Source organism: Acanthopagrus latus, chromosome 2, assembly GCF_904848185.1.
Source record: "Acanthopagrus latus isolate v.2019 chromosome 2, fAcaLat1.1, whole genome shotgun sequence".
NCBI classification, from domain to species: domain Eukaryota; kingdom Metazoa; phylum Chordata; class Actinopteri; order Spariformes; family Sparidae; genus Acanthopagrus; species Acanthopagrus latus.
The window spans coordinates 13,591,159-13,602,847 of record NC_051040.1 but is presented as its reverse complement, the minus strand read 5'-3'; the positions used below and the strand labels follow the sequence as shown (position 1 = coordinate 13,602,847).

The 11,689-nt window shown below is 44.4% G+C and overlaps 1 protein-coding gene across 1 annotated transcript; it reads right to left on the bottom strand.

Annotated features, from left to right (window-relative positions):
- Positions 1-1,842: 1,842 nt before the first annotated feature.
- On the bottom strand, positions 1,843-9,156 carry rhoub (ras homolog family member Ub). The gene is made up of 3 exons (XM_037075228.1): positions 8,633-9,156; positions 6,835-6,893; positions 1,843-4,386 (listed from the first exon to the last, which is right to left on the bottom strand). Exons 1-3 carry the CDS (start codon positions 8,847-8,849, stop codon positions 3,931-3,933), a joined length of 732 nt encoding a protein of 243 aa, XP_036931123.1. The 5' UTR covers positions 8,850-9,156; the 3' UTR covers positions 1,843-3,930.
- Positions 9,157-11,689: the final 2,533 nt, after the last annotated feature.

Below are 11,689 nucleotides of genomic sequence, written 5' to 3'. Positions count from 1 at the left end.
CCTCGGTCTTGATGTTGGCACAGTGACGTGTTTTAAGTTTACATATGGTCACTCAAATACCCCCACGCATGTTTGCTTAACAATGAGCTCTGTGGAGTCTTTATTCACTCTTCCTCCCTCGGGTACAGTTTCTGTATTTGGATTCAGCAGAGCAGACTAAATTAGTGGAGCTCTTGCACATAGATACACAGTCTTACGATCTCACCGTGAAACTTTAGAGACATGTAGACCTCGACCCTGATGTGTTTCCTGTCTGATGGTCTCATGATTGACAGCTGAAGATTCCCCCCACAGACGATAACCTTTACTTCTAGCAGACAGGTAGGTATTACAGTCAAGCACGCAAGCCGCAAGGCTAAATCACAACACGTTTCGCAAGATGGCTGCCTCGTTGGGGCACAACAATGGGGTTTCCTGCTAAACTATTGGTGGAAAGTGGAGCCATCTTGACGATCATAATTAGACCACTAGGCACGACTCTTACCTTAGTTTCACCCACTCTGAGGCCGGACAACGTACTCATCTGCAGTCTGCCAGACGACACAAACTCACTTTTAGCTGCCTACCCTATCATTAGTGCTTCTAAACAAGTACGAGATACCTTGCTAACTGTCACTCTCTGCCTATTGTTGTATACTGTGGTGCAGACGTGCAGCTATGAATAAGAGGAAAAGTCTATTTCAGGCAATTATAATCATCTGATCCCGCATAGTTAGAAGTCTTGGTGCCGACAAAACCTCTGAGGCTAAATCTTTGAAGTCGTACTTAACCCTTTCACAACTGTGTAAAAATAAAGTGTTTGGTTTATTCTAGAGACTGCTTGTTCACAAATCACTGTGTGGGGGAATATGTTATGAAAAGTTATAAAACTATTTAGATTTCATTTAATTTCATAGAGCAGTTGTCTATATTTAGCTTAATGTAAACAAAACTAAGCTCAACAGTGAATTATTTTGGACAGTCAGTGTTTTTTATATTTAATAATGTAAGTTTTCAGGCCTCTAGAATAAAGGTGCAATGTGTAAGAATTGGCTTCCTGTCGAATTCATCCTCAAAACTAATAGGGGGGCAGCAGATCAGCAGAGAAACTGTTAACTGCTGCTATATGTAGATGTTAGCTAGTTAGCTCATTTAGCCATGCAGCTAGCAGGAGTGTTGGTGTATCCACTTCTAGAACAGGAGCATTTGACCTTTAGCATGCTAACTTCAGGTGATAGCTCTGCAACACAATATAGATATCCAAACTGTCATTTCTCCACAATATGTCGATGATTTTAGTAATTTTTGTTTTTGTTTTATGTTTTCAGATCCATTTCAAACATTGCACCTTTCAACACCACTCTCAATCTACTACTAGTGTAGTTTATTCACAAAGGTCAGTGTGTTTTTCCAGTTAAGGCATGTTAAAGTTTTGTAAGACAGCATGTTCACCTTTGGCAATAGACGACTAACCTACATTTTGGTTGAAACTTTATATTTAGACCAGGTGCCTCTTTTGTTCCTTTTTAATCCACTATAGTAAAGTCTTTTTAATATTTCCTCTCGTTTGACTCAGTTTCTCATATTTGGAGTGCCTGGATTATCTTCTGGTGAATGAAATATTTTTTTCCCTGATTTCCAAGAGCACCCAACTCAATTTTAGTCCAGGTGTGTCCGTCTTTTTGGCATATCTCCTTACTGTAGAACATACACGACATGTCAAATCTGTCAAGACACCTGTTCTTGACATCAGAGAGCGAGCTTGTAACAAACACTCCTCCACTCTTATCATCACATAATTGTCTCTACAGTGTGACAGTGGAGATAACGTATCTCCATGGAAGAGTCAACAGCAAAAACAAGTTAAATATTTCACATTTTATTGTGGTTCGCGCACACAGCTCAACAAACTGCTCTCAGACACCATCTGAAACACTCACACTGTTAAGTACCATTTAGAGTTGGACAGCCAATGACTGGAGTCACTTACATATGTACACAGAGATTTATCCTGATGACATTACAAACATCATAAATGATTACTATGTAACATACATAATGACACACAACAATTCATACATCTGCTCTATGTTGCTTTGCTGTTGATCAGTTATTGGCCCAGAAGGAACAGATAAATAGAGACAGAGCTGAAAGACAGGGCTTCTGAAAAATAAGAAGCAAACGTAGAATCAGTCTCTTCATTGATTTCACCTCATTTACGGTCATCGTTTCAGATGAGGAGAGAGCTCCAACGCACGGACAGACAAAGACGGACAATAATCTGTTCAAGGCCCTGACGACGATGACAAGGAAAGACTCAGGGATCATCTGAACCAGAGGGGAGTGCAGGGAACATGCAGATCGACCACTACATCTCACACCACTGGTCCAAAGGCCATTGCATGGCAAGACCTCGGTGATGAGTTTAGACTGTGTGTGATAAGTGCAATGTACAGTGGCACCACCCAACTTATTGCTGCAACCTTGTAACAGTATAAAAAACTAACAAACTGACTTAAGGTCACACTTTTCGGTCAACTGAAGCTTGGTCGGGTAACCATCAGCACCAAGAGGCATTCGGTGTACTCTGTAAATGATTTGTGGCATCAGTCTGATGTGGTAGGTGGGTAACACACAGAACCCTGACAGTGTGACAGCTGTGTCAGCGCTACAGAAAGTAGTACAGACACAAGCCGGCGTAGAGAAATCCCAACACGATCTCACAGAAGTGAACGGCTGGATTACAACATGTTCAAACCACAGCGTCACATCCCCAAAGAGCTCAGAGATTATTTAAAGAATACTTTCCCAGAGCTGCAATGATTAGTTGATTAATCGATTAGTCGATTTAAAGAAAAATTAACAGCCAACTATGTTGGTGATCGATTCATTGTTTCAGTCATTTTCCAAGCAAAACATTTACAAAAAGTCACAGGATTTTTTTGGTTTTCTTTGTCATTCATGATAGTAAATGAAAGTGTTTGGATTTTGGACTGTTGGCTGGACATAAGAAGTAATCTGAAGACAAAACCTCTCTCACAAATGTTTGACTTATGGCCTAAACGATTCATCGTCAAAAAAATGAATATAATTTTTAGTTGCAGCCCTAATTTATACTCATTTACATGTGATTGTAATCCAAAAGAGCATGAGTTAGTTCTGAGACAAGGTGCATGTCTGGCCTCGATTTTCAACAGCACAAATATTGCATTTTTAAAATTTGGGATTTAAGCTGAGCAGCTTGCATTAAAGTTCCTTAAACTTCCTGTTTCTAAGAAAATTGATTGCTGAGAGTCATTCCCAACGCAATGTACCAGATCTTGGTAGACCACCAACCCAACTCGTCACTATTCAACGAGAATGAGATTCAAAAATCAAGTATCTTACAAACTGGACCTTTAACTTCATGTTCTGATTTCAGTGAAATAAAAAAGGATCTATCAGAAGTGTTGAGGGACTGAATTACAGTGTATAACACATAAAATAATATACTTTGTAAAAGAAGGGAATCAGATTAGAGACACAGGAGGAGTATACTTTCAGTACATAACACCATCTGAACAACTCAGCTCACACTTCCTTTGGACGTGTCCAGCATGATACGCAGTCCATGTGCCATAAAACTTTATTAGCTCCATTACTTTTGGTTGAACGCTGGTCACAGTCTCGTTTAGGAGTTCAGAGGAGCACACGGAAGTTACAGTCTTATTACGCTCTCTGTCTTTTAGGCATCACCAAAGGTATCTTTTCTGGTCAAAAACATCCAAGCTCAGCCAGACACACTCCGCCTCTGTTGAGCTGCTGCTCCACTGAATCAAAGTCATTCTGGCCGCCATGTCTGGAGCCGTCCAGGTGAACGTAAAAACAGTCCTTACATCCAACTCAGTCCCCACCAATAAGTCAGCAGTTCCAGTTTATTTGTCGGTCACAGGACAATCCTCTCCTCCCTCTCTACTGGACACACACATACTTCTTCCACCAGGACTTGGAGAGCATCTTCATCTTATCAGCTGTGCTGCGGACCTTCCTCTCCCGCCTCACTCTCCTGTCAGAGTGACGCAGCCCCACGGCGATGGCTGCGTCAAACACCTCCTTCAGATTCTTTTGTGTCAGCGCCGAGCACTCGATGTACGTCACAGCCCCGATTTTTTCCGACAGCGCTCTGGCATCCTCCTCCGGCACGGGCCTCTCCCGCCGCCTCGCCAGCTCGATGAGCACTTTGACGTCCTGCCGCAGGTCGCACTGCGTGCCCACCAGGAGGACGGGCGTGAGAGGGCAGCGGCGGCGGATTTCCGGGACCCACTTCTCCCAGACGTTTTGAAAGGAGGCTGGGCTGACCACACTGAAGCAGAGCAGCAAGGCGTCGGTGCGGCTGTAGCAGAAGTGGCGGAGTTTGTCAAACTCATCCTGGTGATGTAGACAGAAACAGATGGTTAGCAGTGTGGTGATGACCATGATGTACAAATCTCAAGCGGACCTGTTACGCTTTTTTCTTTTTCTTCCTTTTCTTTAGCGTTTTATATTGGATCTTGCACATGTTAAGCATCTTGAAGGCTAAGAAAGTCGATAGCACCGACAGGAGTTCCTCTCTCGCACAGAAAACACAATCGCCTTTTCAGGAGTCCCGCCTTTAATCATGTGACTTTGTGACATCACACTATTTTATGCATGGCTGCTAGTTTGGCATATATCAATTAATTTAACAAAGCTGCTCTCTCGGTAGCCGTGCTGGCTCAGACGTGTGTGAGCTGACCAATCAGGAGACCAGTTGTTTGGGGGGAGGGGCCTTAAAGAGACAGGAGCTAAAATAGACAGAGTGGGAATAAAGAGCTGCAGCACTGGACAGTATGAGAAGTCTGATGTGGTTTTCGAGCATTAAAAGCACGTAAACCTATTCTAGTGCTAAGTTATGCACCTGAAAATGACCAAAACTTGTCTCGTTATCTTTACTTTTTGATTAATCATCACCCTCCACCTTTTACTCAGGACGACCACAGACTAATGCACTTTCAGTTACCTCTTCAGTGGTCAACACACTCGCAGGAAAGGAAATTGTGCGAAGTCTAAACAGTGTTTATATTCTGTTGATGTACAGTATACACAAGCCCTGCCCACTCACTTATATCACCTACAGTTAATCTTTTAAATTAACACTTTGGAGCCACGCAGCTGACTAACAAGGGCCTCCCACACCCTTGTGTACACAGATTAAGGTTGAAGCCAAACGCAAACCTCTCCGTCTTCCTCTTAACCGTCTCCTTTCCAGCACATACGGTATCTCCTAATCCGCGTCGGCTCCTTCAGACTTTAAAAGCTGCAGAAACCATCATACAGCAGTGGACACTTATCAAACTTTTCCCAGCACAAGCTTTGGCTGTGCTTTGCGATCTCATGACGTAGGTCCATCTGCAAAGTACACAGACATCAACATCTTGGCCTAAGGAGCAAACTCTGTTTATCGGCTCTGGCGGCAGCTGTTATCATTTTTTTTCTCCAGACCTTTTCTTTCTGTCTGTCTCGACTCTCTCCACCTCACTCACTCTCCCCCTCATCCCTATTTATTGGCACACCCCAACCTGCTTCTAGCACAAGCTCCCCTGTTATGAAATTGCATGAGTACAGTAAGTGTGTCCTGACTTTCATCTGCCCACATTTGCCCGAGCTTGTCTGCGTGTGTGTATAGTTTGAACGAATGTATGCCGCTTGCAACACGCTGTGGGGTGTAACACGTATTATGGGCTTGTTGAAATGCCTCGCTCCACTTTACAGCCAAGTTCTCTTTGATTCTGTGCAGAACTGGCAGTGCCCTCGCAGCGTTTGTGAATTTCAAATATGCTGCTCCCAGGGCAGGGTTCTATTGAGCGGGATTATGAAACAACCACACACGCTCCGGGGGAAAATAAAAACACTCTTTCACAACATGTTCCTTCTAAGATTGCCCTGCGGTGCCAACAGAATAATGAGTCAATAACTTTTGCAAGCTCCCTGTCTTTCTCCGTCTCTGTGCCAGGACCCATGTCCTTAAAAGCGGAGAGACAGGGAGGAGGAATTTAAGGCTTTGCACGATCACCTCCAGTTCACGTGTTTTCCCCTCTCCTTCAGCACCCTGTCACTGTTGCCCATCGTGTGAAGCAACACTATTATCATTGCAGATGGAGACTGACAGCTGAGCTCAGGAATTTTGCCATTTCTATACAAGTGAGCTACCTGTAATAGCAGATAAGGGGCCCGCAAAAAAACAGCATGGTTGTAACCAATTTTTTGGCAAGCAAAGAACTTTTGAGTTAAAAGCTAACACCAGAATGCTATCGTTCTCAGAAGGACAATGCTGACATGCTGATGTTTAGGGCTCACAATCATATATTAGCATGTTAACTTAAGTATATGTAGTACATTTCAAGTATCAACATATATGGCGGTCCTCTTAAACTAGTTTTTTTGAAGGGCCAAATTTGAGAAGAGTAAATAATAATGCCATAGATAAGCAAGTTGTGATAAATCATCAAATTTCATATTACGGTGAACCTTGAAAATTGCTGCCACTTGAATCGAATCACATGACAATCTGTCCAACAACCATAAACGTGAGCCTTGCATTGTCACTCTGTGAAAACTCAGAGCATCAGCAAAGTCAGTAGGCTTCAACCTCTGGGGATCATGAATGTCCGACATGAAATTCCCTGCCATTCCTTTCAACAGTTGTGGAGAAAGCTCAGTTTGCACAAAAAATCGGAGCGACTGACCAAGTGGCGTCGGCATCCACGGAGCCACGCCACTGACACGGCTATACGTATGTAGTGGAATGTTTCGGCTGAACGGTCGTGCAACATGCGTCTGAGAGCGAACACGACTCACCTGTCCCGCAGTGTCGCACAACTGTAGTCTGACCGGGCTTCCGTCCACCTGAACCACGGCTGCGGACACAGAAAAACAGACACACACAGAGAATAAGTCACAGCTGTCAACATTACTTTAAAGACTGCGTGCAATATACAGCCCACACCTCACGCTTCAGAGGTTAACACACACACACAGAATAAAGTGTGGCATAAACAAAAGCCTGCCAGTTGAAAACACAAAGACCCCCTGCTCTGCTCTCCCGGATCACAGACGGCCTGCTCCGTCTCGCCCACCCACTCTGCCAGTTACTGTTGAGACCACAACACTTTACTGTTGCTCCGACCACTCTGTGAGCTTTGTTCTCTCCCTTGTGTTTTGACAGAGGCCGTTCCAAGGTTGTCTAATAGGGGGCCGGGGTGGAGTGGGGTGGGGGGGTTAAAAACAGAGCAGATTTTGTTTGTTCAGTGACTCTCTTCCAATAGGCCTCACTTCAAGTATTGGGAAAAAAAAGTGGATGAGTCATCTTACAGCGAGCTACATTACAGGGCCATTTATTCTTTTCGGGAGAAGCGGACACAATGCAGAGCAGCAGGCACATGGAAACATTTACAATACGCCTGGAGTGTGTGTACCACCTGATCAAAGAGTTTGCCGGGACTATTCAAGTAGCGGGGCAAGGCATCGCAGCACCAGGCCCCGAGAAGAAAGAGCGGGACCAGAGAAAGAGCGGAGAGTGAATAAGAGAGCCGCCATTGTGTGATAATTTCCTAATCCCTGACATATGATACGCCTTTGATTTTCTGGCCCAAAACTCCCTCTTATCGTCCCTTCTCCCCCTGCGTCCTCTGCCACCTGTGGCATTGCGTAACTGCTCAGAAGTCAGCTCTTCAAACTCTGGGCACCGAGAAATGACATCACCATCGAGGGCCCCCTCGACTGCACAATCAGTCTCTGTCAGGACCGGGGCGAAAGACAATCTCTGCCTCTGAGCCACTTGCAACAGATGTGCCCATTCCACTATAGAGGAGAGGGCTCGTGGGTCAAGGCTGACAACAATAGGCAGAGTTGTGCAATCCAAAACCCCCTGAACCAGAGACGCTCTGTGCTCTGTGGCAACGTCCCCAGGGCGGGTGTGTGTTCTTCACTGCGAGCGTTTTATGGGTTTGTGTTGGCCCCGGGTTATTGACTGTGCTGCTCATGAGCGTAAGGCACGAAAATGCAAAAATGCAAGTCAGGTCAATGTTCTGCAGTCAGAATGAGGATACAAATGTTTTCATGTTCGATTACTCATTTATTTTTTATCAAGGAGAGCTAACAGGGGACTTGATCAACAGGTCACAGGTGCATTTTTTTTTCTGATCAGTCTAGTAAAAGTTCCCCCTTCTTTTGGGATTTCGTTTGTCTATGCTGATTTTCCAGGACACGAAGCTTGCTGGGACAAGCGAGACAGTTTGGAGAGTGGAACTGTGCCAAGTGGAAACATCAGGGAGGATAACTGGTGTGCATCAACACTGATGGGGCACAGATAAATAGGAAACACAAACTCATCCATCACAGCAGTGGGACAAGAAGACAGGGGGCTGCTTTGCAAACAAGCAAACTTGAAGAGGAGTTCAGAGAAATTGGAGAGATTAATTCATTTACACCCATTTAATCACACGCTCCACAATCTACACACTCATTTACACTGCATTTGTGCTGTTATACTATTATATCATCATCACTGCAAATGCAGAAGAGTCTGTGAGAAGCACTGATCTATAAAAATGAGGGGAAGTAACAAGTATAAGATCAATATTTGTCCTCTGCTCACCTGAGAAGTCGTCGAACGCAGTGGGAACATATTTGGTTGGGTAGCCGTTCGTTGTGTAGCTGACCACCAGGCTGGTCTTGCCCACCGCTCCGTCTCCGAGCAGGATGCACTTCAGCAGCCGCTCCTGCGCCTCGCCTGGCCGGGCGGGTTTGGGATTGTGTGGGGGCACCGGAGGGGCCATGGTCCGTCCGTAATCCATGGTGACTGGAGGTGACATTCAATCGGTCAGCACTTCACCGCGCTCTCCTCGACGGGCAGCTGAGGAAAGGACCCACCATGAGAACACAGGTTGCTCCTCTCTCTCGTCCAAACGCTCATAGACGCGAGCGGGGTGTGTTGGAGGGGAGGCCGTGCGTAAAGCGTCTCCTCCTGCCCTGCGCGCTGCCAGAATCCAACTGTGGCACGTTACCACGGGCGCTCCAGACTGGGAGCCTGCAGTTTCCAACGAGGGGGCGGGTCTAAGGCGTTATATCCTCGGATTGATTTGCTTGATCCCACCCACTCCCACCTCCCAGCAGCGCTGGGCTGAGCGCACACAGGTGGATGGAAAATGTTTCATCTGTGAGAAAATCAAAAGATTTCTTCTTTCTGGCCTCTCTAGGGTCATGAAATAGAACAGAAGAGTCCCCTGAATAAATTCTCCTCATTTATTTTTCATACATCTGTAATTAGAAGCACAGTGCGCCCAACTCTGTTATTATCTCCTGCGAAGGTGCAGACAAGTCCGGGCTTGTCCTCCTCGCCAGTAGCGAGGGGACAACCTTGATGTCCATTTTGAAACATGACGCATAAAGAGCTGAAATTTCAAACCCACTACTCAGACCCCCCTGACCTACTTTAAGAAGGAGCAGCCAGTGGCCACAGACGGTCTGTAGCTGCTGGAGAATGCACAGCTCCGACCAAAGGAGACAGTCAGTGGTCCAGATGTTTGTGCGAGGAAAACGCACAGAAATTCAAAAACCAACTTTGCTTCTGATTGGGTGTTTTTTTCAAACTGCCCAGTGGTTGAGGTGAGAAGTCTCCCCTCGTCTTATCACACAATGCTTGGGGGAAAATAGAAAGGAAGCGATGTCTGGACTGTTGTCGCCTCCTTGTGGTCGACACCGGAACACTCACAGGGCATGAAAGTATGAGCTGAAGGAGGTACAGTGTGTAGAGACAATCATTATAAACATTAATTTATCCCCAAATCAGTTAAACTTCTTAAAGGGAAACTTCCTTTAATCCAACACATGTTCCTGCCACGGGAGACATCAAGTAGCGTGAACGTGAAGAGATGCTTACCGAAGACCCAATTTACATGTTGGAGGGAATATTCAGACGCTTCAGACTGTAGAAATACTGAACGTGTTAATCTATATAGAAGTTTGCAAGTGGTGAGGAAAGAGAAATGTACTTAAGGTATTTAAAGTAAAAGAACTCAATAAAAAAAGTCCTGTTTTATATCATCAAATCATTCTGCTATTCTTACTCGTGCATTAATGCAAAAGCAAGTTTCTCAAGTAATCCATTCAGCTGATTGTTTTGTTTGCAAAATCTCAGAAATTAGTGACACTTTCACAGTGTTTGTTTTGTTTAACCTGCAAGTCCAAACATTATCAGAAAAAAAATTAAATGATTAAAATGAATGCAGGTAAAAGCAGCAAATCATCAAATCTGAAAAGCTTGAACCATGGAAATGTTTTTTACTTCAATGTCTGTGGCACAGGGGCAGAGAGTCAGGTCGCTTGTTCGATTCCCCTGGTCTGCATGTCGAAGTGTCCTTTGGCAAGATACTGAACCCCAAACTGCTCCTGATGTGCCGGTCGGCACCTTGCGTGGCAGCCACCACCATCAGTGTATGAATGTATGCATGAATTACTCTAACTTGCTTTGGACAAAAGCACCTGCTCAATGCACCTAAATGCAAATGTAAAGAAATTAATCAACTCATTATAAAATGAATCGTCTTGCTGCACTATCTGCAAAGTAGTGATATCATAAATGTAGTTAAGTATAAAGTTCAATATTTCCTTCTGATGTGTGTGCATGAAAATAAAACACCCAAGTAAGTTGCAAGAACCTAAAACTTGTGTACTTGAGTAAATATAAGTTACAGAAACACACTTAACCTGGAACACAACCTTAATTTCTGCAGAATATCCTTAAATCTAATGTAGACTATCAGTCTCCATCAACTTCAGACATCTCTGAGGGTCAAGGTTGAAGATCCGCTGTGTACAATTTGTATAAATTTGTATTTCATTCCCTTCAACAACACAAAAATCAGTCTGTGTCACGTCTGTCCAGACTCTAACACACTGTACATCCGTCTGAGAAAGCCACACTACGCTCGTTTTTATCTTTTCAGTGTGTTTTATTTTTCCAAGATTAAAACTCTAGTTATTTTCAAGAATACAAAATGATCAGTGTACTACTGTAATGCATGTAACGATCTAAACTAAAAGTTAACTTTCCTGTTTGGGATTTCATGTAGCTGTCATCCACGCAGCGAGTATATAAAAACCTAAGCATGTGGGGAGGCTAGACTTAGTGAGACAGTTCTACGAAAATGAACAGTTCGACTACAGATACAGTTCGACGGGACAGATCTCAGAGAATGAAACGTTTTCGTAGATGCCATGCCGTGTGGATGGGTAAGAAAATTAGCGCCTTTAATTTCACTGTCATCGCCATTTAGTCGTTACCCTCGGAAGAATCCCAGGACGAAAGAAAGAAAACTGCTACAGGAGGCCGGCGTGCGTCCGAGGCGAAGCGGCACATGATGTCTAAGGCTAACAGGTGTCATGGATGGTGTCTGTCAACATAACAAACCTCTCAGTGCAACACACACACACACACACTCGCACAGGTACATAATGCGGCGGTAAGGCATAGAAACAGACACGTTTTGGTGAGAGCTTTAAGAGCGAGCGCTAAAGGGAGCTGTGGACTTGCGAGCTGCAGAGAGCATCCTGAATGATTTTTATTATTCCTAAAGTTGTTCTACTTACAATTCTGTATAAGATACCTTGATCATGGCACACACGTACGATCACACGAGTACTGTACACGTAC